Source organism: Maylandia zebra, linkage group LG18 (genome assembly GCF_041146795.1).
Source record: "Maylandia zebra isolate NMK-2024a linkage group LG18, Mzebra_GT3a, whole genome shotgun sequence".
Lineage (NCBI taxonomy): Eukaryota > Metazoa > Chordata > Actinopteri > Cichliformes > Cichlidae > Maylandia > Maylandia zebra.
The window spans coordinates 20,583,943-20,609,234 of record NC_135184.1 but is presented as its reverse complement, the minus strand read 5'-3'; the positions used below and the strand labels follow the sequence as shown (position 1 = coordinate 20,609,234).

At 40.0% G+C, this 25,292-nt stretch overlaps 2 protein-coding genes and 1 long non-coding RNA gene across 4 annotated transcripts; 1 reads left to right on the top strand and 2 right to left on the bottom strand.

The window, feature by feature from the left end:
- Positions 1-3,844: 3,844 nt before the first annotated feature.
- On the bottom strand, positions 3,845-7,923 carry LOC143413532 (uncharacterized). The gene is made up of 3 exons (XR_013094134.1): positions 7,840-7,923; positions 6,251-6,308; positions 3,845-3,949 (listed from the first exon to the last, which is right to left on the bottom strand). It is a non-coding gene; the product is annotated as an uncharacterized LOC143413532 (long non-coding RNA).
- Positions 7,924-8,168: 245 nt separating this feature from the next.
- LOC101466095 (cullin-3) lies at positions 8,169-20,753 on the top strand. 2 transcript variants are annotated; one of them, XM_014412305.3, is made up of 16 exons: positions 8,169-8,273; positions 12,868-13,065; positions 13,193-13,306; positions 14,256-14,416; positions 14,551-14,665; positions 14,755-14,983; positions 15,103-15,248; positions 15,380-15,556; positions 15,668-15,838; positions 17,305-17,412; positions 18,178-18,302; positions 18,397-18,493; positions 18,612-18,746; positions 18,876-19,062; positions 19,469-19,614; positions 19,725-20,753. In XM_014412305.3, the coding sequence occupies exons 2-16, from the start codon at positions 12,868-12,870 to the stop codon at positions 19,854-19,856; spliced, it is 2,241 nt and encodes a 746-aa protein (XP_014267791.1). In that variant the 5' UTR covers positions 8,169-8,273; the 3' UTR covers positions 19,857-20,753. The 2 variants fall into 2 exon arrangements, with proteins under 2 accessions (XP_014267791.1, XP_014267790.1); XM_014412304.3 differs by lacking the exon at positions 8,169-8,273 and adding an exon at positions 10,301-10,615.
- Positions 20,754-20,910: 157 nt separating this feature from the next.
- dhrs12lb (dehydrogenase/reductase (SDR family) member 12-like b) lies at positions 20,911-25,244 on the bottom strand. Its single transcript, XM_004542603.4, has 10 exons — positions 24,951-25,244; positions 24,399-24,532; positions 24,237-24,319; positions 24,046-24,141; positions 23,847-23,928; positions 23,712-23,773; positions 23,466-23,570; positions 21,594-21,684; positions 21,337-21,474; positions 20,911-21,221 (listed from the first exon to the last, which is right to left on the bottom strand). Exons 1-10 carry the CDS (start codon positions 25,040-25,042, stop codon positions 21,064-21,066), a joined length of 1,041 nt encoding a protein of 346 aa, XP_004542660.3. The 5' UTR covers positions 25,043-25,244; the 3' UTR covers positions 20,911-21,063.
- Positions 25,245-25,292: the final 48 nt, after the last annotated feature.

The following is a 25,292-nucleotide window of genomic DNA, read 5'->3' as shown; positions in this document are numbered from 1 at the left end:
TGAAGGGAGCTGCATTTGTCCCGACCCTCTGGTGTCAAATTTGCAAAGCAACGAGCAGTGATGAAAGGGCTGCAAAAGCCACGTATTAAATTCTGCTTCTGTAATCACTTGCAAAGAAAAAAAAATCAATTACCTCTACTTTATACCGTCGCCCTTTGGCCTTACCCAGAGCCCTCGGTTAGTAAAAGTCGCATCATCTCCGTTCACTCCAATGGACCATTTTATTTTATTTTATTTTATTTTGCAGAAATAGTTCCTGGAACTAGGTTTTTAGCTGCACAGAAGTTTGTGAAGTTGTTGGGTAATCAATTAACGTGTGCATTGAAACATGTTAATTGATTATCCACCAATAAATTTGTAGATATGCCAGCTTAAGCTAGCAAACACACAATATCAACCAAGAACAAGTAGCCTAATGAATTCAAAATTATGTTTTATATATTATACCCCCCCCCCACACACAACTAAATAACTAAATATTATATTAAATATTAATTAATATTACTATATTGTGATATAACATAATGTGGCGCGTGACGATTAGCACGCTAGGTAAGGCCTGGACTCAAACTCAGCAAGAAGTTGGTGGGTTTGATTCCACTGCCTGGCCGGGGTTTTTCTGTGTGGAGTTTGCGTGGGTTCTCTCCGGCACTCCAGCTTCCTCCCACAGTCCAAAGACATGCAGATAATGGGGTTAGGTCAATTGGTAATTTTAAATTACCGATAGGTGTGAATGTCAGTGCGAAAATAACATTATTGCTTATTGTTGTCTGGTCTGTTTTAACGAATGTATAGATTCAGAGTAATAAAATAATAATTGTACAATAATCAGGGAAACAGCTAGCTATTTTCTGAAACATGGTTAAAAATAAAGAGTATATTTGCATATTGTAGCAGTCTCATAAATACTGTTTTTAGGCTTATGGTTCTGTTGACTGTCACACTGTGTATAATGTTGCATCTCAGCAGATGGTAAAATCAGAGGGAAGGAAAAGGAAACAAATCAGACCGAAAAAAAAACAAGGTAAATTTAAAATATGGAAACCAGCTCTGAAAAAAATAATCAAATAAGGCTAAATAGAGAATCTAATAAATATATGCATTTTTATAGAACTGAATTCTGTGTGTGTTGTCATACCGATCCTGTATTTTAGTGTTAGTGTAAACTGTCAATACAAATCCATGAATTCATAACTAACGACACTAGTCACACTTTGTTTAACATCAACAGCTAATTCATTTCTAAAATTTTATTTATAACAACTACATCGCATGCCATCATGCATTGACTCGTCTAAAAAGTATGTACATTTTCTGCTTTTTTCTCTCTGTTAACACTCTCTCAGCACACGAACCACAGGTCTGAAGACTCCCTGCAGTGAAACAGCACCCTAACCTGGAGATTCATCTCCCTGAGTTTTTCCAAGATTTACACTTATTAATTTTTAATGACCTAAACATTACCCTTTACAGTGGTCTGGACTTTGTAAGATAAAAAAATGTGCAAATGTGTTCTTGAATATGATTGCATTTGTGTATATGTTGATGTTTTAATCCATAGTTACAGTCATTGTCATTGTTCTTTTAAAGTGAGCCAACTATTTTTCTCCTCTTGGTGTCAGTGGGATGAATGTACACGTATGCTTTTATCTCTGAGTGAGTGCAGCGTCCCCATGCAGCACAGCACACAACAGCAGATAAAACATGTTTTAAAAATATGAATATGTATTAATCCCACTAAAGTGTCTTATAATAGCAAAAGTCTTATAATGCCTGTGAAAAAAAACATGCTCTATGAGACATGATACACAATAATGAGTGTTTTAATGCAATCTGCCCTGTGTAGATGTGAAGTGTTGAGTAGCATTGTTGTCCACATGCAAGATATATAAATTCCTGTCTCTGTCACACAGAAAGTTGGACTAGATGTTTGTTTTGAATTTGAATATTTTAAGCTCTGGAGACCAAAATATTTCCAAAGCAAACACAGTTATTCTCATGCTATCATTGAAAGTCACCTGTCAGTCTCATTCTGCCATTAAGATTATTTGCAGTATGAATTTATTGTGGCATTACTGAAGCCACAATGAAGAAACCCTGACAGGTAGAAAACAACTGATTTTGAAATGTTTACCCAAGTTCACTAAAACCTAACAATAAATGTTAAACTGTGGCTGCTGTTGGTTAGCATATAATGTTAAAAACACATTAACAAGCTCAAAAATTGTCAGAAAGGTAGAGGAGTACACAAAGACTTAACCACATGCACTTTACTGTGGTATAAAAACTACTGCAGATCAATGCATTTGCTGCATTCTGAACCCTCTCTGCCTCTGCGACTCTTACTATTAGAGGGCTCTGGGCTTACCCTGCTGCTGATGGAGGATATCATGTGCTTGCACATGAAGCTTCACAACATTAGCCCCAGTTTTGTGTCACAAAAATTAGAGTGCACGCCACCTGCTGGACATTTGGGAATGTATAGTAAATATTCTTTTTTTAAATGATTTTTCCTTCTTCTGTATACAACCAAGAGTTAAAACACAACCCATGTTGTGACACAGCTGTCTTGCACTCAGTCTTCACTTACACAATCACCTGAAGGGTGTCAGTGTGTCAGCAGCACATAGGGCTTATCTGTTGGGTTGTTATCAGCACACAAACAGCTCACACACCACACTGGGAGGAACTTAGATTATGTAGTGCGGTGTGAAAACAAACAAACAGACAGCTTAATATTGAGGCAGAGGTCTGTGTGCAGTTTCATATCTGCCATTGTTGTTGAGTCTTACCTCCAATATCACACATCACGAGGACATCATGAAGTAACATCCTCATGATGTGTAATTTTCAGTTAGATGCACAGCAGCTGGCATGTTTCGCAGCACCTGCTTACACTTGAAGTGTGCTGGGTTCAGCTTACAAAAGACTTATGAGAAAATCTAAAGCAGCATCATTTGCTGTAGTCAGATATATGAGATACTAGTTTCTACCAAAGAGGTCAGTGTTATGCAGGTTATTTTGTAAGCATGATGCTATTGGACTACTGGACACTAGAGAGCAGCAAAGCAGCATAAAACCCAGGCTTGCCCTCTTAAACATATTTTTTCCTTTTAATTTTGCACATTTGGTGCATTTGTACAATAAATATTGTATCAATCTTTACATTTGTAAGCTCATGGATACAAGCAGAAGTCATCTGCGAATGCACTTCATATATTTTCACTCTTTTATGAATGAAGGCAATTTTCAGAGCTCTGTGATTTCACTTGCACTACCTCTGCAAGCCATAATGATTTAGAAAGCATCAGCAAAGGGGCATAGATGGCCATTTTGATGTTATAATAAATTATTACTACTATTGCCACATAATCCAGTCCAGGCTTTTGGGGCAGAAAATAATTATTAAAGTTAAGACACAAAAAAAGTGTAAACCATAAGTTTAATAATTTATTCCTCAGTCTATATGAATTTGCACCATGTTGAGAGGTAGACTAAGTTCATGGGGAACAGGTTCACTGTATCTTCTTGACAGACAGTTAGACCACAGGCAAGCCTCTCCCAAGCACCAATTGTTCCTTTACATTGACAGAGCAGATGAATATTTAACAGGAGGAGGGAAAGTGGTAGGCATCAGGTCACTAAGAAGAAAATAGCACTCACCCCAGGTGACCCCACCACCAACAGTCTGATGACAGACTAGATTGCTGCTGCTGATTGGCTGCTTATATCTTTGTTGACCCAAAGGAGAGCTGTGTAATGAGCCTTAAATGAAAGCATATTTGTGGGAATAGAACGTGTGTCTATAGGTGGGCTGAGTACCTTCAAGAGAGAAGCAGACAGGGTGGAAAAGACTGCGGTCAGCACCATGGACAGCAAAAGGAGAATTATCCAGGTGATCAGCGCCATGCAAGCAGATATCAGAAAGCTGGAGCTGGAAAACATGGGCCTGAAGAGGAAAGCTGGAAGTAATCTCAGAAAGAATGCATCAGTTCCCATCATGGCAGCAGAATGCAGAGGTACACTCATATCATTATTACTTTGTGATATTAGGTAGTCCAAAAATAGAGTGATTTTACTATAAAATGTGTGCTCGTGAGATGTTTTTGTCTCTTTACGGCTCTCTAAGATAAGCTCATAGTATCATTTTAGGGGATAATAGATGTAGTTTTCACTACAGACTTGATTTGGACTTTCAGTGCTGTGTAAAAACATCTGGCCCCTTCCTGATTTCTCAGTTTATTGCATCGTTGTCATGATTAAATGTTTCAAACCAAAGCAATTTTAATATTAGACAAAGGTAACCCAAGTAAACCCAAGCAAATACAAAATGCATTTTTTGATGATGATTTTATTAATTAAGGGCCCTATGAGAAAAAAATGACTCCCGAGACTAATAACTGGTTGTGCCACCCTTGGCAGCAGGAACTGGAATCAAGAGTTTGAGGTAACTGTTTGAGGTAACTGTGGCCATGGAAGAGTTTTGACCATTCTTCTTTGCAGAATTTAATAGAGCCACACTGAAGGGTTTTCAAGCATGGATGGCCTATTTGAGGTCAAGTCAAAGCATTTCAGCCTGATTAAAGTCTAAGCCACTCCAAAACCTTCATATTGTTTGTTTGAGCCATTCAGAGGTGGACTTGCTGCTGTGTTTCAGATCATTGTCCTTCTGCATAACCAAAGTGTTTTTGAACTTCAGGGCATAAACTGATGGTCGGACGTTCTCTTTCTGGATTTTCTGGTAGAGAGCAGAATTCATCAATTCGTCCAAGTCCCGAGGAAGCAAGGCAGCCCAAGACCATCACACTACCACCATCAATTGGACTGTTGTTATGATGTTCTTTTTATGAAATGCTGTGTTAGTTTTACACCAGATGTAATCAAACTCAAACCTTCCAAAAGTTCAACTTTTGTATCATCAGTCCACAGACAAATTTTGGGGATCATGAAGATGTTTTTTTGGCAAATGTGAGACGAGTGTTTGTGCTCCTTTTTACTCAGCAGTGTTTTTTTCCTTGGAACTCCCACGGCTGCCATTTTTTGCAAGCAAGGCCTGCAGGTCCTTTAGATGCTGTTGGGATTGTTTGTGAACTCCTGGAGGAGTCGTTGATGCGCTCTTGTAGTAATTTTGGTAGGATGGACACTCCTGGGAAGGATCCCCTGTGTACCAAGTTTTTCTCCATTGGTGGATTATGGCTCTCACTGTGAGTCCCCAGGCCTTAGAAATGGCTTTTTAACCATTTCCAAACTGACAGATGTCAGTGACTTGGTTTCTCAGTTGTTCTTAAATTTCTTTAGATTGTGGCGGTTGTGTTGCTTTTTGAAATCTTTTAGCCTACTTCACTCCAGGTAGTTTTGGATAATGCTTTATTCTTAATAAATAAAATCATGAAAATTGAAAATTTGCATTCTTTGAAAATTACACGGGTTACCTTTGTCTAACTTTATTTGATGACAGAAAATTAGAAAGGGGAATAATACTTCTTCACAGCACTATAGAGGTGAATAGGTTTATTTATTTATTTCCTCAGACATTGAAACAGTGCTCTACGGAAGAGGATTAGGGCCACTGGGGAAAAGAGCAGTAATGTCTTTCTTTTCTTTTCCAGAATTCTGGGGAAAAAGTAAGAATTCTGACTTTTTTTTTCTCAGAATTCTGGAAGAAAAAAAGATGTTACCACCTTTTTCCCCAGTGGCCCTAATCCTCTTCCGTAGTGCTCTTATCTCTGTGTTGTTGAATTTCATTTTCTCTTTCAGAAAGTGTCGTCATGACAGTGAGGCGATATTCAGTCTTCCAGCTGCGGGTCAATCATCGATATTTGACCATGGGCATCTCAAAGAGTGAGGGAGGGACCGGAAAGAAGCAACGCTGACACTGAGCATAGTCAAACCAGAGGCGGAGCCAGACATTTTATACACCCAGAGTTTAGCCCTAAAGGGTGGTATGCATGTGGGATTGGAAGGGGGGTGGGAGGCTGGGGGGTGGAGTTGCTGTGGAGTTGCTAAACCCCAATTCAAGATCCAGAACTGACCTGGAATTAAAACAGGACTACAACAGTTCAAAATCAGGACTACTTCAGGACTTAACCAAGACAGAACCAGAATCAAAATATAGTAGCACTGAACGAACCTATCAATGACACTTTCAGGGTCAATATTATTCAAGTATTCCAAAAAGATACACTAGGTACTAGATACATGTTCTAATGAATTTTGGCAAACAACCATTTGACTAACATGTCTGCCTCACCTGGCTCTTGTTCCATTTCTCTTCTGTCCTCATTCTCCTCTCCATCTCCCTCTCTGTGCTGACAATCAAGACAAACACCACCATCATCAAATACACAGTTGAAACCAGATATTTACAAACTCTTCAGATATAAACACAATCACTTTTTAAATTGTAAAACATCAAATCAGACTAAATGTTTATTTTTCATGGACTCTGCTAACCTATCAGAAGCTTCTTAAGCTCAGAATGGAATCATCTGGAGTTTTCTTATTTTTTAAAGACACAATAAACTTAGTGTATATATACTCCTAAATTTGATGAAAGTGGTAAAAAAAAAAATAGACAGCTCTCTCTCTCTTTATTCTGACGTTTAATTAATTTAAAAGATATTTCAATATTTATTTATCTAAAACAAAAAAGTTTACTTGATGTTCAACAGTAAAAAAAAATGCTTTATGTTTATTTCCCCAAAGGTGTATGTAAATGTCTGGTTTCAACTGTAAATATACTGAAGTCTATTGAAATTCCTCTTGTTTGCAAAGAAATATATTAAACAACATACAAAGCATAATATATAAAATGACATTTACCTGAGATTTTACTTTGAAAGAAGCCCCTTATGCCCATTGTTGTGTAAATCAGTACATTTACTGTTAGGTATTTTAGTACCATGGTAGCATTTACTGGATATTGTTTTATAGTGACATTATACAGGAAAACTCTGTCATTCAATAAGGCCCCTTTGTTTTAGTTATTTTTCTCTTTGACCCAAGAATTGATGTGTGAGAATCACAAGCTGGTACAAGGTTGAAATACCACAGAGATCACTCCCTCAGCTACATTAGTTTCTTAATCTTTTAGACGCCTGTTGAAGGCCAAATGGTTTGTTTCAGATTTCACTAATGAAAGAACTCTTCGTTTTGTGCCTTGAAAATATGTCGCTGAGATAATCACAATTGTAGCTGAACTGATAAACTACACAAAGGATGCTTCTTCACCCATGGGCAGGAAGACGCTGCCTTATCTTGGTCTGTACTGGTTTAAACTGATAAATCTGCTGTCTCATGAATTTTACCCTCTATATAAACTGTTGTACTTGTGAATAAAGTTGAGTCACTTTGGGAAGACAATCTAAAGCAGTCTCTGTTTTCTTGTTCTCCCAAGCTGCTCCCGAGCTCGTACTAACACGCTGAATGGCATACTTGAATATTACTTGAGACTATATTTGACTGTGTTACAGACTAAGGGACATTCTCTGCTGATAGGTGAAGGTACATTCTCTGCTGATAGACGTCCACGCCTCGAAGGAAGTCGATCCACGGATTAGGCCTTGGAAACCGTTTCCTTCATTTACTGAAACCGATTTAGAGTGCTTTATTTAGCCGTGGAGGGTAACAACTGAAAATATGAAATAAACACAAGTAAAGACTCTCTAAAAAAAAAAAAAAAAACCAGCATTGTTGTTCAGCTTTTCATTTCGCCATTTGTTGATTCACTCAAAGAGCAAGTAACGTAATATGGGTCAAGTGATCAGTTTGATATCAATATTTTGTGATACACCGTCATATTTACATTATTTGTACAGTACGAATGATTTGCTTTGGTACCTGGTCAAACTTAAGCTCTCCTCTGTCTGCACTTCTCCTATAGCAAATTCGCACGCAGCAGCTTCTTCCCCTCACCTGCCTAAATGCTGTGCTCAGTCGGCTAGTGTCCGAGCTCGGATCATACCAAAATTAGGGGGAATTTACGACTGTGCGCTATGTGCTTCGAATAGTGTGTGCAGTTTTTGTTTTATACAGTTGTCAGCCAGGGATCTAACTATGAAACAAATTACAGTCTGACCCGGGCTTAAGCCCAGTAACCCCCCCTCCGACACCGGGCTTAAGCCCAGTAAGCCCCCCCCCCCCCATGAGTCAAACTACAATATATTTCACAAAATTCCAATATCTATCTCCTAGCAACCTATGTCCTCGTTTACAAATGGCAGTGAGAGATGAATAAAGTGATAAAGTTGAGGGTACTATAAAGGATTCAAAAGGTAATTGAATATTTTTTCTATACATTGTTCTTTCTTGTGTTTTACTTTAAGATGAAACGGTTGATAAAATACTTTACTTAATACTTCACTTATTTATTGTCTAATTATTATTGCCGATGTAACCATCAAGGTATGTAAGACATGAATCGCTAACGGAGCCAAGATGGCGACCGAGGTAGACGCTGTTCTCCGATGGTAAAAAACACAAAGGTGATATAACTCTTGCTGATGTGCAAAACAACATTGCTACTTTAATTAATGAGCGCTCTGGATAATCTGGAGGCTATGGTCATGAAGAAGTCTATTGGCTTCATGTTCTTGGAAGTAGAATCTTTGAAGAATGTCACCAAAACAGTTAAAGCTACTTGTAAGAAAAACAGCAGCAGATTGTCTCAAGTAGAACTGAAAGTCAACGAAGTTGAAAGATACCATCGGAGATGGAACCTCAGGCTCTCAGGTGTCCCTGAGCAAAAGCAAGAAGACATCTCCAGAAAAGTACTCGACATCTAACTCGGCGATGTTAACATTCCTCCAGATCCTTCACTAGACAGATGGCCACCTAGCTCAAATAACTCTGTCCTGTTGTTTAAATACATTTATGCAAAAAATTTCATTTAATAGACATTTGGAGAATTTAAAAACCCTAAAGCCAGACTATTTACATGGAGTAACAAATCCAACTCTTCTAAATCCCGTATTGACTTCTGGTTAGTCTCTGATTACTTAGAAATAATGTTATAGTCCAGGGGTGCCCAATCCCGGTCCTCGAGAGCTACCGTCCTGCAGCTTTTAGATGCATCCTTGTTCCCACACAGCTGAATCAAATGAATGGCTTGTTATCAGGCCTTTGCCAAACATGATGGCATGCTGAAGAGGTAATCAAACCATTTGATTCAGCTGTGTTGGAGTAGGGATGCATCTAAAAGCTGCAGGATAGTAGCTCTCGAGGACCGGGATTGGGCAGCCCTGTTATAGTCAATATAATGCCAACTCCACTCACGGACCACAAAGCAGTATCACTTCAAGTCTTTCTCAATCCTAATGCTGCCCAAACTTGTAGGAGCTGCTACTAGAAACTTAATAATTCCCTTCTAACACATGAAAAAGTGATTGAAGATATTTTGTCATTAATGAAACGTTTCTGGGATAAAGCCCTAATCAGTCATCTCTGTCAAAATTTGGAACTCTTCGAATTTGAAGCCGCCTCATATTTAAGAGAGTATGGCTCATCTGCAGCAAAACAAACTCTCTTTTTAAAACATGCTTCACAGGTGCAGATAGCTATTAACACAATTAATGCCTTTACTTTAGCTTCAGGACTCCACTTAAACATTGGCAAATGTGAACTGCTTGCCCTTAGAAATTGTACCAGTCTATCTGTTGCTGGCATCCCAGTGAAAGAGTCTGTCACTTACCTTGGTATCATCATTAATAAAAATCAATCCACCAGGTTCTCCCATAATTTCACTCCAATTTTGAATAAAACATAAGCTAAATGCTTAGCTGCAGTGGGATTTATCCAGTAAAGGGAGAGTTTTACTCATGAAAGCGTAGGGATTATCTCGTCTAACTTATGCTTGTGTTTTTGTTGTTTCTTTTATCTTTTCTGAGTTCTCTCTTTGTTATGAGAAAATACTGTTTGGTTTCTTTAAGTACCCCACGGACAGGGCAAACAAATTTTAATTTATTAATTTACTGATATTACTGGCTAAATTTCATATACATAAATTGAAATTTTCTAACGCAAAACCATCCTTTCAGTGCTTTTTAAATGAAACCAAACAATATGTTAGAACCATACAACATTCCCAAAATGTAAACGCTGTCAAAACCATAAACCTATGTTCCCTGTTCAATGTTATGTGATTCTTTACTAGACTGCTCTGTTTTGGTTTTTACCAAACCCCCGGACACTGTATTTTTGTAATTTGGATCTATATTTTGTGCTTTGTCAATAAAGCTTATTCAAAAAAAAAAAAAAAAAAAGAACCGCTAACTTCCAACCTGTGGAATGCACCTGTTAGTGACTTTTCTCCTCTCGCGAGATTTCGGATTGCGCAGTGGAGAACAGCCGTCCGCCATCACTGCATACAAGCTAACACTAGCCAAAACCACTGAGGAGAACGACTGACAACAACACAACAGACACACAGGGCGACCTAATTCCCACAGGGGAGGTCACCGAGTTTCTCTGTCGCTTTCCGGGCGCTGAAAGCAAATTAGCAGCTGCCTTTCATGTAGTCTTTAAGTCAACTTAGAAAGGATAGTCGTTGCAACTAATCATGTCCAACCTAAAAAGCGGCCCCAAGAAGGACACCAAGATGAGGATACGAGCCTTTCCTGTGAGTACTGAAAACTGTATGAGCTTTGTAAAATGAGCCGAAACTATGAGACGAGTCAGGGGATGACAGGTCTTTATGCTAGTAATTGCCTGCTAACTAGTTGCTCAATCGAAGAAAAAAAATGTCACTCAAGCGAAAACTGCTTCAATCTCAGCAGTTACCTTGGGCGTATTATCGTGCAGTTTAATTAATGCTAGCTGGCTTATTGGTTTGTAAATGTCACCGTCATTTGTCATGAGCTTATGTTAGCATTAATTGAAACTTCAGTGAGAAGATTGCTAGCTAAGTAGCGGGCCTGGCCGTGTTAGCTGTCTTGACATTTGCTAAGTCAGTCTGCAGGTATCAGTGCGCTATGGTAACGATAAGCAGGGTTGTTTGTTGCTATTTATTCACGCTATGCTTTTGCTTCCGCCCGCGGAGGATATCAACACACATTGTCATGCAGAGTTAGCTGGAGAGCTAGCGCAACTTCATCCCAACAAGGTGCTAAAGTAAACATGGTCAAAATAACTTGAACAGGTTATGGTGTTGATGTTGGCCAACCCATCACAGCCACCCCTACCACAAATTCACACTTAGACGTTTGCATATAAGCATCTGATCAAGCCTGATACATTTAGGACAGTTTAGAAAAAGAAAAACCCAAAACAGATGATGAAGCAAAAATAAGAATGATTTTGTCAGTAGCTAGCGAGGTATATTTGGCCAAAAAAGAGAAAAAAATGAAATGGTCCATTGTTTAATGAACACACAATCAAGATATGGATGATGATCCTAAACACCTTTTCAAAATGCATAATAGACTCCCTTAAGAGATAAAAGCTTTACCACGCCATTTACAGTCCCAGTAATATGCAACTGTCAGAAAAAATGGTATTTATAGAAGGAAAAAAAAAATTGAGAAAACATTTCTAGCAGATTGAACAGCTTGGCTCTTGTTCTCCACTGAAATCAGGTTAAGATTTCTGCTGAGAGAATTCACATCTACTTCCTACTTACCTACCTCTTTTATAGGTACAGTTGTTTTCAAATGGTATGACTCAGTGGCCTTATTTCTTGATTTAGAGAGTTTAATTGTTTGTCATAAATTAAGAAAAAAAGTTATTATTATTTTTATGAAGCAGAAAGCAGGGCGTTTGGTAACCTGTTAAACAAGCCACCATATGAACCCCCGCGGACCCTGAGGTCCTCTGGTACTGGCCTTTTGATTGTCCCTAAAGTCAGGACACATACTCACGGAGAGGCAGCGTTTCAGTGGAATGGTCCTCGTCTGTGGAACAGCCTGCCGGAGGAGCTCAGGGCCGCAGAGAATGTACATGTTTTTAAGAACAGGCTCAAGACCCACCTTTTTAATTTAGCTTTTACTTAGCGTTTATTTATTTTATGCTTATTTATTCTATCCTGTTATTCTATTATTAATTTAGGATTTACCTAATATTTGTTTGATTTTATTCTTATTCATTTTTTAATCTTCTTATTCTATTTATATTTATATTGTATCCTGTTCTTATTTATTTTATCATTTTACCCTATATATATTGTATTGCGTCATATCTCCAGTGTTTCCTCGGAGGGCGCTCTCTGCACCGGGGCTGTTATTGACCGTGGCTGCTGGGTCTCTGGGGTCCTCTCAGCCTGGCTGGGGGGCTCCTTTGCCTCCCTCCTGCTGTGTGCCCAGCCTGGAGGCTGCGGTCTGTGACCGGCTCCCGGTGCAGACGGCTCCCTGTTATAGTGTTTCCTCACTTGGCTCATGCGAGCCCAGCCCAATTTTTACTCTTTAAGTGTGCGCGCGTGTGTATGTGTGTGTGTGTGTGTGTATGTGTGTGCGCGCGTGTGTATGTGTGTGTGGGTGGGGGGATATATGTGTATTGAGAGTGTGGGGAGTGAGTTGGAGGGTGGGGTGGGCTGCTTTTAACTATGTAAAGCACTTTGTGCTACATTTTCTCTGTATGAAAAGTGCTTTATAAATAAAAATTGATTGATTGATTGATTGATTGATTGATTGCTTGTTTTTGGCATAATATTCAGGTTCAGAGATGTGGCTTTCAACATTCCTACACTAATTTCCAACAGAAGGGAGAAAAAAAGTTATGTCTTTATATTTTTACAAAACAGTTACTGACCATATGCAAGAGTATACAAAAGACATGAGATACATCAGATAGACCTGCTTTGGAAAGACTAATCCTTTTTCATTGTAAACAAAAAAGGCATTAATCAAAGTATCTGAATTTAATATTTGTCTCTCACAGATGACAATGGATGAGAAATATGTGAACAACATCTGGGACCTTCTAAAGAATGCTATCCAGGAGATTCAGAGGAAAAACAACAGTGGACTGAGCTTTGAGGAGCTGTACAGGAACGCCTACACAATGGTGCTCCACAAACATGGGGAGAAGCTGTACACAGGCCTGAGGGAGGTGGTCACTGAGCACCTCATCAACAAGGTAAAGAAACTTTCATCAGTTTCAAAGTATTTTAGACAATGATGAGAATCGATCTGAAAAGAAGACAATTATTCATAATACCACACCAGATGTTGAGATGACTTTATTTGACTATTTGTATCTTCAGGTACGGGAAGATGTCCTAAACTCCTTAAATAATAATTTTCTGCAAACACTGAATCAGGCCTGGAATGACCACCAGACTGCCATGGTCATGATCAGAGACATCCTCATGTACATGGTAGGTATGCTTTTGTGTTTTAGTCATACTCCTCATGTAAAAAGTTCTGAAGCTGGACATCAGTAATTGTAAAAGATCTTTAAGATTTCATAGAGCATTTGTAACTTTTGTTTGGTGTTTTTGCACATGGAAATAATTTTGTGATATTTAAGGGATGGTCATTTGTGTTAACAGTAGACGTAAACGGCTTCTTTCACTCCTCAGATGGTTTGAAAGAGGAGTGAAAGAAGTCATTTACGTCCACTGTGAGCGACTATCTTTAAACAGAGGCGGTGGTTTACGACACCAACTGTCTGCCATCTATAATCCAGTTTTGCGATCCCTTCCCAGACGCCTTAACGCCTACTCACATCCTGGGTCATCTGACCTCAGGAAATCACATGATAGGGTGGGGCCAGGTTTCACAATGAGCTCACCCGAAACCCTGGCTGATTGTGACTCACACCCGCTTTCACACCTTGGCTCATGTGATTAGGTAGAGAATCATCAGGGGGTCCGTTGTCCCTCTTTGGGGGGAAACTCCCACTGGGTTTAAATCTGGGACTCTCCACCATTTGACCTTAGAACTGAAGAAGCTTCTCGTATGAGAGGTGAAACGTCTTCAAGCAACTCAAAGAAGTCCAGACGCTTTTCTTTCCAAGCTCCTTAGAAAACAGTAGGGTAAACAATGGCACCGTCAGTACAGAGACTACACAGCTGTCCTGGAGTTCTTTAGTTCTGTACTGTCCTCTTTCTTTAGCCCAGACAGTGGGTTTTTTTTGTTTGTTTTAATCTACTGAAGGCTGATAACCTACCTTATTGGAAGCCACTTCTTACTTTGTAAATTTACATATGCTACTATGTATTTGTATAATCGCAGTACAGCAAATCCATCCCTTTTTTCATACCATAGTTTATCATAGTACATATTTTCATAGAAAACTGCATCTTCTGTTCTCATGTCTTCTAGGACAGGGTCTATGTTCAGCAAAACAATGTGGAAAATGTCTACAACCTTGGCCTCATCATATTCAGAGACCAGGTGGTGCGCTACGGCTGCATTCGGGATCACCTCCGACAGACCTTACTGGACATGATTGCACGGGAAAGAAAGGGAGAGGTTGTAGACAGGTGTGAAAGAATAGTGCTTCACTTCTTGGTCTTTAGAACACTTTTACTGCAGAACTGAAAATTTGTTCAAGTACAAAATTGAGTGATGGGCTAGTTTCCTGGCCTTATTTCGAATGCTCTACAATTCATTGCAGGGGAGCTATCAGAAATGCCTGCCAGATGCTGATGATTCTAGGCCTGGATGGCAGGTCTGTATACGAGGAGGACTTTGAAGGTCCTTTCTTAGATATGTCAGCAGAATTCTTCCAGGTGAGTCTGTGCTATGCACTTTTTACTCCATCTTTTTGTTGCTATTCTAAATAATTTCTATAACAACACATAATATGTGCTTGTTTCAGATGGAAAGCCAAAAGTTCTTAGCAGAAAACTGTGCCAGTGTCTACATAAAGAAGGTAGAGGCCAGAATCAATGAAGAGATTGAGCGAGTTATGCATTGCCTGGACAAGTCCACAGAGGAACCCATTGTCAAAGTAGTGGAAAGGGAGCTAATTTCAAAACACATGAAGACCATTGTGGAGATGGAGAACTCTGGCTTGGTCCATATGCTTAAGAATGGCAAGACGGAAGGTAAAAGCATTAAATCATTCATGACTTTTCTGTGCACGTAATTCAGAAATAAAAAAAAATTTAAAAAACAGCAAAGAATTTCCTTTCTCATTGTTTTTTACTTCACGTCTCACTCTCAGACCTGGCATGCATGTACAAGCTGTTTAGTCGTGTGCCAAATGGCCTGAAAACAATGTGCGAGTGTATGAGCTCTTACTTGAGAGAGCAAGGCAAAGCTCTGGTGTCAGAAGAGGGAGAGGGCAAGAACCCCGTTGACTACATTCAGGTATGCCTCTGGTATCTGAAAAAAGTGTAGCATTAGAAGATTTAAATATCAGGTTAATCATGCTTAAAGTACCAAGAGAGACTTGTATCGTGCTGGATTACATAACTTCTTTGTTACCACCGTTTGAACAGGGTTTGCTAGACCTGAAAACACGATTTGATCGGTTCCTCCTCGAGGCCTTCAACAACGACAGACTCTTCAAACAAACTATAGCTGGAGACTTTGAGTATTTCCTGAACCTCAACTCCCGCTCTCCAGAGTACCTTTCACTCTTTATTGATGACAAGCTCAAGAAGGGAGTCAAAGGGGTGAGTGGCTTCTTCAGAAACCTTGAGTAGATCTGGAAGTCATTTAGAGTTTTCTGTTAGCAGTTGACTTCTACTTTTTATCTTGTTTCTGCCCTTTTCTTGTTTGAATAGTTGACGGAACAGGAAGTGGAGTCGATTCTTGACAAGGCCATGGTGTTGTTCCGGTTTATGCAGGAGAAGGATGTTTTTGAAAGGTACTACAAGCAGCATTTGGGTCGTCGGCTGCTCAGTAACAAGAGTGTCTCAGACGACTCAGAAAAGAACATGATCTCTAAGCTCAAGGTAAAAACCATTCAAAAAGTAGTAGTTTTGTATAGGGCTGCTCGATTATGGCAAAAATGATAATCACGATTATTTTTACTGAAATTGAGATCTCGATTATTTGACGATATTTATTTAACCCTTTAAGACCTACTATAGAACCAAGTCCGCCAGAGATTATATATTTTTTTTTTACATGTTGTAGTGCCATTTGTGGGAGCATTTCAAGTTGCTATACAACTGTTATAGCCCATATTTTAATAATATGTATGCATTAAGTCCATAGTAACTACATTAATTGCAAAAAAGTGCAATAAACTACAAAAAAATTGAAAATCGTTTTTGTTTTTTTTACATATATTTCTACTTGGAGAAATTTAAGAGGTTTATCCCTCAAAACTTTAAATACAAAAAAGTTGCACAAAATAGTTTACAACAACAGGAAACTTATTTTGGGTGTCTTCATAGTTTTATTTTGGAGATACACCAATTTTTATATACTGCAGGAAAAACAAAAAAAAAAACAATCCTATGATGCAAATTTGCAAAGAAAACAGCATGTGCATCAAAATAAACTATTTCCAGCAGTGAAGTTTGAGTTCTAAGCATCCCAGCAACTATTCAGAAAAGTCAAACATGACCAGTATAGGCTTTTAAGGCCTACAAGTAAAAAACTACATTTCCGCGAAAATGACGTCACTTCCGGTTTCGGCCAGGAAATGGCGGACATGTGATAGTTCGCGCTGACGTCTGTTTCAATGTGGGAAGTGTTACGAACAGCTGATCAGATCGGCAAAGCGTGTTTCTGGAATATTATGTTTTTGTTCCTGCAAGCGCTTTTTATGCAATTTTTGCAAAGCTATATGTGGAAGGAAACCGTGACCGAGAGCTGATGGCATCAGATGTAAGTACAACTCCTCCGGATTCATATGCAAAACAAATTATTGCACTAGCTTACACGGTTCAGGTTCTACAGGGATTTAAAAATAGTTACACAACACGGAGCGTGCTGCTCTGACCGGCTTTAAAGGGTTAACAATGACTTTAAAAAAATAATTAAAATAGTGTGCAACACCACTGAAGTTTTTTTTACCTCTCTTTTCAACCAACGGCAGTCACTCTTCTCTCCAAATAACTTCTGCTTAGCTTTCCGAGCTTCCCTCGGGTCCTCTTAATCAGCGGTCTCCAACCTTTTTTGCGCCACGGACCGGTTTATGCCCGACAATATTTTCACGGACCGGCCTTTAAGGTGTCGCAGATAAATGAGGGAGGGGCTAATAATCGGCTCAGTCATTTTTAATGATCGTTGAAAGCCCAGATCGTAATCGTGATTAAAATTCGATTAATTGAGCAGCCCTAGTTTTGTATATAAATTTATGCACGGGACTTGTACATTCTCATATCATTTATCTCGTGCTTCCTCTCTTCACCTGTCTAAATCTTTGTCAGAGGGTTCACGTCATTTTCTTCATCTCTTTCTGTTACAGACAGAGTGCGGCTGTCAGTTCACCTCAAAACTGGAAGGGATGTTCAGAGACATGAGCATCTCCAACACTACCATGGATGAGTTCAGGCAACACATACAAACTACATCAGTAAGTCAGTCAGAAAAACAAGGCACACAGAAAAACCCAGCACAGCTGACGAACTCTATGATAGCACAGCAGGATTTCAGATATAGAGCCTCATACACCCACGCATTGCACATTCATACAGCTACACAGCACATCCTTGCATGTTCAACTTAGGCACACACTTTATTTTGAAATATGTTCTGTCAGTGCCTTATCTCCACACTTTGTGATGTTTGGTGTCATGTCTCACAATAAAATTAAAAAGAAGAAGTCATTGTTTAGGTTATTATTTAGAAGTCCTGTTTTAAAGCATGACTAGAGAGCATTAACTCGTGGTCACAAAGCACATTTAGATTAGAAGTCAAAGTTCTTCTCGAGTCCAGAGTGCTGATGTGATCGTCTCTGCCTCACCCCAAAGGAACATTTGAACATATCAAATGCTAATTTACTTCATGAATACAGTAATCTCAGAAAGATAAGTACACTGACCCACATCTTTACTTGGTATACAATAGTAGACATGCCTTAAACTACACAGTGGAGGCTTTACTGTGTATATGCGTTAGTCAAACAACATGATTGGCTCATAGGGTCATTAATTTAGCTGTTGATTGTCTCTTTTGGGGCCAAATTCTCCCATTGATTTTTTTTTTTTCTTTATTCAGGATTTGTTGAGTACCATCTCTCTCTGTCTCGCTCTCTTACTCTGTCTGATACCAGATATTCTGCATTGAAGCTGTAATGGGTGTGTAGTCATGTTATCTGCTTTTCATGTACGTGTTCCAGGCATCTTTAAGTGGTGTGGACCTCACAGTAAGAGTCCTAACTACTGGCTACTGGCCCACACAGTCTGCAACACCTAAATGCACCATCCCCCCTGCTCCCAGACACGCCTTTGAAGTCTTCAGACGGTAATCCTCTTTCTTCATATGTTTTGCAATACAAAGAAGATCTCAGTGTACTTTTAATTTATTGGTTTTCACCGCCTTTGTTTTTATTTACCAGATTTTACCTAGCTAAGCACAGTGGTAGACAGCTCACATTACAACATCACATGGGAGGAGCGGACCTAAACGCAACTTTCTATGGAGCTGTTAAAAAGGTAGATTCTGCATTTCAAAACTGCTTTAGTATTGAAATTAAAATCAGTATCATTGAGGATTTTCATAATCTTTCTGTTAAGCAGCAAAACATGTTTTTTAAACCTTCTCCATGTGCAGGAGGATGGTTCAGAGTTGGGTATGGGAGGTGCCCAGGTGACAGGGTCTAACACCCGCAAGCACATTCTACAGGTCTCCACCTTCCAGATGACCATCCTCATGCTCTTCAACAACAGAGAAAAGTGCACTTTTGAGGTGGGAACACACTTTTTATATGGCTGCACTCTACCATTATATGACTTAATGTCTTTATATATGTGTGTTTTTGTACATATTGGTGTCACAGTTTTTGACTTAAAGCCAATTTTCTTTTTTTTTCTACAGGAGATTCAGCAGGAGACAGATATTCCAGAGCGAGAGTTGGTGCGAGCATTACAGTCTTTAGCATGTGGGAAACCCACACAGCGAATTCTCACTAAGGAGCCCAAGTCCAAGGAGATAGAAAATGGACACGTGTTTACAGTCAACGATCAGTTTACCTCGAGACTGCACAGAGTCAAAATTCAGACAGGTGAGCAAAGGCTGTGTGTAATGCACCAGAGCTCGCTGATGTCTTGTGTCTTTTCCGGGACCCTTTCTGTCCGTCTCGGCTGACACTCCAGGATATATGGGTCATCACCGCTGTGCTTTTTAAAAATATAATAGTATTTCATATTAGTACTTATATTATCTAATACTGACTGATTCAGTACCACAAGTAGAATATCATACAGCTTTTTAACTCAAAATAAAAACACAATAATTTACTTTAATTTTAATTTTTAAAAAAAATTTTTTTATTTAGGGCTATGCATAAGTAAAGGCTTCTGTTCTGAAATACTTACTGTTACATGGTGGCTGTGTAACCATAGCATTCTTTGAAGTGGAGTTAGGACACTTCCTTTCTGTAATACAGTTCCTGTATCCAATTTTTCCAGTTGCTGCTAAACAAGGTGAATCAGACCCTGAAAGGAAAGAGACTCGGCAGAAAGTGGATGACGACAGGAAGCACGAGATTGAGGCAGCCATTGTCCGAATCATGAAGTCGAGGAAGAAGATGCAACACAATGTCCTGGTTGCAGAGGTAAGGAACTCGTCCATTTTACAGAATCCATTTTCATTTTTCAAATAATGAACAACAATTTTAATGCTGTTACTTTCTGTTCTTCTTTTTTTTTTTGTGTGTTTGTTCAGGTCACTCAGCAGCTCCGGGCACGTTTTCTTCCGAGCCCTGTGGTAATCAAAAAGCGGATAGAGGGACTTATAGAAAGAGAATACTTGGCGAGGACACCAGAGGACCGTAAAGTGTACACCTACGTTGCATAGAAGATGAACTGTGAAGGAGACGAGGAAGAGACTGGACTGGAGGGAGGGGGAGGGGTAGTTGTTTTTCTTTGGACTGTTGTTACGCATGGACTGGAAGTTTCTTTTAGAGACAGACACTGGGAACCCGACTCATCGCCCCTTCCAAAAAAATACAGTAAAAACAAATGGGGAATAAAAATCTTACTACAGGAAAAAAAGAATCCATCGAAATCTTCTAGATGATTTTTAAATCTGACCAAACTTCCTGTTCCCTGAGAGTTTTAACATGGATGGATCCAGCTTCAAGCTTTTCACTGTTTTACCCTTGTAGAGCTCAAACTTGAAAAGAATCCCTTGGGAAAAATGTGAATGCACCACTTATTTTTTTGGCTCAATACTGTATAAAAATAAAATTATTTAAAAAAAAAAAAAAAAGGAAAAAAAAAAGGAAAATGTGGATTCTTACAAAATAACGATTATGAAATGCTGGAGTTTTTCAAGCAAGCAATTGCAAAAAGTCCACTAATTTACTGGTGTTTGTCAACCAGCTGTGACGGATCAGTATGAAAGGAAGCGGGCTGAGAGGGAGCGTTTACTGCTCTCTGCTGACCCTTTGTGGAAATAGCATTTAAATCCACACCCAGACAGTTGAGGATGAAAACATCTAGTTTATCCCGCTGCTCTGCAAGAACACAAGTACAGTCTTTTCTCCCAATGGACACAACGCTGTCATCTGGTGTTTATATAGAAGAAAGTGTTTCCTTCCCAGCACGCTTGGTCATGGTTCAGTTATCTGAATTTGAGATAATAGGTATTTCCCCCCCCCCACCACATTCCATCTGTTAGGTTGGGTTTATACTGCCGTAATATTGTGCAAATATGTAACAATGTGGCGCCATAAAGGAGACTGAGCAATCAGGTGCAGAAAAGCCATTTTTTTCCCTATTTTATCAAACATCAACTGCACATCTGAGATTTAAGCACTGTTGACATTTGTGCAAATTTCCAAATATAAAGCACGAGTCAGAAATCTGTTTTTGTAATGTAAATATACAAGACATGAGTGCACATGCAATCAAGTCAGTTATTTCGTCTTTAATCAATATTTTGTGACACTACAGAACGCAGTTTCATAAACATGCAACTGTTGCTGTAGACAGGAGGCTTGTTAAGAATCGACGACACCTTTTCCAGTAGCTGGTCATATGGTTATGACGTAGCAGACAAACTAGACAAACTGTGGTCTACAAGGTCCAGCGGGATCTGCGTCAGCTTGCAACTGAAAATCTTTGGATAGATTCTCCAATTGAGTCATGAAACTCTGAATCTCCTCAGCCGAACTGTGAGTCCAAGCCAGAGGGAGGTGGGTGGGAACAGGCTTCCGATCTGCAACACATGTAAGCTGTCAGAACTGGTGGCGCCAGACGATGACGATGCTTGAGTTGACCTGAGAAGGTTAACAGAAAATATGGTGGAGCCCGTCACATTTTGTGTTGTTTACCTTGAAAGAACTGCCCGCTGCGTGTTCTGGAAGCCACCCTGGACAAAGCCAACCACACGACTGTGTCGGCTCCTTGTTCTACAGTACGCAGCCTGTCCTCCATCATCCGGTGGAACTGAGGCATTGATGTAGAAACGGCTGGAAACAAGGAGAAAATAGATCTAGCTGTTAATTGTATTTGTGGTTTTTGAGAAAGGAGGAAGACTAATTAAGATACAGTTCAAGAAAAACTGCAACTGTTGCTCAAATGAGTGTACCTGGTGTATCTACCCAGCCTGGATGCATGACAGAAAAGTGAATGACAGGATTGGCTTTGGCCCACTGTTCTGTCAGCACCACCTGCTGTCTCTGAAAAGGAACAACACAATGTGGCCTCTTTACATCTTACGTCAGTCTTCTCCATTACTTTAAATGACCTACAGTGGGGCAAAAAAGTATTTAGTCAGCCACCGATTGTGCAAGTTCCCCCACCTAAAATGATGACAGAGGTCAGTAATTTGCACCAGAGGTACACTTCAACTGTGAGAGATAGAATGTGAAAAAAAAAAAAAAAAAAAAAAAAAAATCCATGAATCCACATGGTAGGATTTGTAAAGAATTTATTCGTAAATCGGTGGAAAATAAGTATTTGGTCAATAACAAAAATACAACTCAATACTTTGTAACATAACCTTTGTTGGCAATAACAGAGGTCAAACGTTTACTATAGGTCTTTACCAGGTTTGCACACACAGTAGCTGGTATTTTGGCCCATTCCTCCATGCAGATCTTCTCGAGAGCAGTGATGTTTTGGGGCTGTCACCGAGCAACACGGACTTTCAACTCCCGCCACAGATTTTCTATGGGGTTGAGGTCTGGAGACTGGCTAGGCCACTCCAGGACTTTCAAATGCTTCTTATGGAGCCACTCCTTTGTTGCCCGGGCGGTGTGTTTTGGATCATTGTCATGTTGGAAGACCCAGCCTCGTTTCATCTTCAAAGTTCTCACTGATGGAAGGAGGTTTTGGCTCAAAATCTCACGATACATGGCCCCATTCATTCTGTCCTTAACACGGATCAGTCGTCCTGTCCCCTTGGCAGAAAAACAGCCCCATAGCATGATGTTTCCACCCCCATGCTTCACAGTAGGTATGGTGTTCTTGGGATGCAACTCAGTATTCTTCTTCCTCCAAACACGACGAGTTGAGTTTATACCAAAAAGTTCTACTTTGGTTTCATCTGACCACATGACATTCTCCCAATCCTCTGCTGTATCATCCATGTGCTCTCTGGCAAACTTCAGACGAGCCTGGACATGCACTGGCTTCAGCAGCGGAACACGTCTGGCACTGCGGGATTTGATTCCCTGCCGTTGTAGTGTGTTACTGATGGTGACCTTTGTTACTTTGGTCCCAGCTCTCTGCAGGTCATTCACCAGGTCCCCCCGTGTGGTTCTGGGATCTTTGCTCACCGTTCTCATGATCATTTTGACCCCACGGGATGAGATCTTGCGTGGAGCCCCAGATCGAGGGAGATTATCAGTGGTCTTGTATGTCTTCCATTTTCTGATGATTGCTCCCACAGTTGATTTTTTCACACCAAGCTGCTTGCCTATTGTAGATTCACTCTTCCCAGTCTGGTGCAGGTCTACAATACTTTTCCTGGTGTCCTTCGAAAGCTCTTTGGTCTTGGCCATGGCGGAGTTTGGAGTCTGACTGTTTGAGGCTGTGGACAGGTGTCTTTTATACAGATGATGAGTTCAAACAGGTGCCATTCATACAGGTAACGAGTGGGGGACAGAAAAGCTTCTTACAGAAGACGTTACAGGTCTGTGAGAGCCAGAGATTTTCCTTGTTTGAGGTGACCAAATACTTATTTTCCACCCTGATTTACGAATAAATTCTTTACAAATCCTACCATGTGGATTCATGGATTTTTTTTTTCACATTCTGTCTCTCACAGTGGAAGTGTACCTCTGGTGCAAATTACTGACCTCTGTCATCATTTTAGGTGGGGGAACTTGCACAATCAGTTGCTGACTAAATACTTTTTTGCCCCACTGTATATAACCAGTCAGACATGGTATTGTGCAATGTAAAGCAGATTCAAACTTAATTTTTAAAAACTCTGGACCACACCTTCCTGTCTTACCTTGTTCTGTGCGTAGACCATAACGGCATCAAAGTAGCCCTTTGCCGACTGCAAGTCATCGACCTCGAGTTTCTGTACCAGCATGCCTCCTGAGGACACAGTGATCTAATAGGCAGGAGGGGGAATAAATACATCAGTGTGCTTACAACACCATGACCCACTACAACGTGGACAAGAGTGGCATTATGCTGTCTGCACTATACAGATGAACACTTTGTTTGTGTGCACTTATGCGTGTAATCATACCACTCTTGGATCCCGGCTCTTCTGTAAAAGTGGTATAAGAGTCTGTGTGAGAATATACACCCCTGAAAAAGGAAATTAAAAAATTGAAAAATTGTTATGCAAGACAACAGTCTGACCATCAGAAGAAAATCTCACCCATAGTGTTGGTGGCAAAGTTCTTCTCCAGCCCTTCAGTGTTCAGCTCTCTCTTGTGCACCATACACCCTGCATTGTTTATCTGCCAAAGCAGAGAAAAGTCCAATCACACAACTTAGTCTAAACCATTAACACAGTTGGCTTAGGAAAGAGGATATGAAATCTATTTATTGTAATAAAGAATAAAGGTGATACATGCCAAACCATTCAGTGATGGATACTGCTTCTTGAAGGCCTCTGCAAACTCCCAGACTTTGCGTGACTGGGACATGTCCACAGTATGGATGTATACTTCCTAGAATATGAAGATTAGGCATCACTTTGTTTCTCATAAATCAGGGGATTTTTTATTTGCTTTTTACTTTCTGTATTCAAAGTCAATATTCTCACCGTGTTCCCAGATTTAGTAACAATGTCTTCTTTGGCTTCTTCTGCTTTATCTTTGTTCCTACAAACCATGTGGACCGTGCCACCTGGAGACAAAGCATCAGGTTTTATTTGCTATCATTATGTGGTGATGTTTGACAGATAACACAACCCTCCGGCGTGTACCTTTCTTGGCTATAGCCACGGCTGTTGCTTTTCCAATTCCACTGTTGGCTCCAGTAATCATAAATGACCTCCCCACCACCGACACATCCAGGTCCCGGGGATCAAACTCTTTAGATGCCACCTCGTATCCCTTCCTACGGGCGTGCAGAAAACATGTAATAAAGGTAATGCTTCAAGGCGAGGACTGATCATTTCTCAAAAGGCGGCTTGTGATTGACAGCCTGCATTGTTGTTGAGATGATGAGACGATGAGACTGTCATCCTCAAGACACACGAGCTGTCAATAGAACTATTGTAACTGTACATAAAGGGCAGTTTGTGTGATGATTGTGCCACACAGTGATCAGACCTTTGATATGGCTCTGCGGAGCAGCTTTTAGGGTTGAATAAACAACATGAAATGCATGTCACAGGGCAGAAATCTTAATTTTAGTTTTAAAAAAAGAGAGACAGAACAAAACAATACCAAGTAAAAAGATTGATATTTACCAGGCATCTTTGGACAACATCCCTACACACAGCAGATCAACACCAAAATGATATCCTACTGACCTTGTATATTGCTGGATTCCATTCAAAAACCAGATGGCATTTCGGTACAGAGACATGATTTCAAATGAGGAACAATCCCAAACAAAGTGCATCAAGTTTTCCAGTCCTTGTTCAAGCAGCTGTGTGATAGATCATAATCACATGAGGCGGGAGGAGAGGGATGCGCTTGCTGCTCTCTGCCGACTCTGACCGGGAATAACATTTAAACACACACCCTGACAGCAGTCAAGCGACGCCAGTTATCAGTTCATTCATTAACGTGGGTCCCACAGTCACGTGGCAGATTTTTTTTGTTTTTTTTAAAGGGCGCTCCTGGTTGGGCGGATCCCTGGAAATACAAGC

Bases quoted from the DNA above. Each gene is read 5' to 3' on its own strand.
- LOC101466095 (XM_014412304.3), top strand. From the start codon at position 10,556: ATGTCCAACCTAAAAAGCGGCCCCAAGAAGGACACCAAGATGAGGATA. The intron at 17,413-18,177 runs GTAAGTCAGTCA...TACGTGTTCCAG, and splicing joins AACACATACAAACTACATCA to GCATCTTTAAGTGGTGTGGA. The intron at 18,303-18,396 runs GTAATCCTCTTT...TTTATTTACCAG, and splicing joins GCCTTTGAAGTCTTCAGACG to ATTTTACCTAGCTAAGCACA.
- dhrs12lb (XM_004542603.4), bottom strand. From the start codon at position 25,042: ATGCACTTTGTTTGGGATTGTTCCTCATTTGAAATCATGTCTCTGTAC. The intron at 24,320-24,398 runs GTACACGCCGGA...CTTTGTCTCCAG, and splicing joins CGTGGCTATAGCCAAGAAAG to GTGGCACGGTCCACATGGTT. The intron at 23,774-23,846 runs GTGAGATTTTCT...TTCCTTTTTCAG, and splicing joins CTTTGCCACCAACACTATGG to GGGTGTATATTCTCACACAG.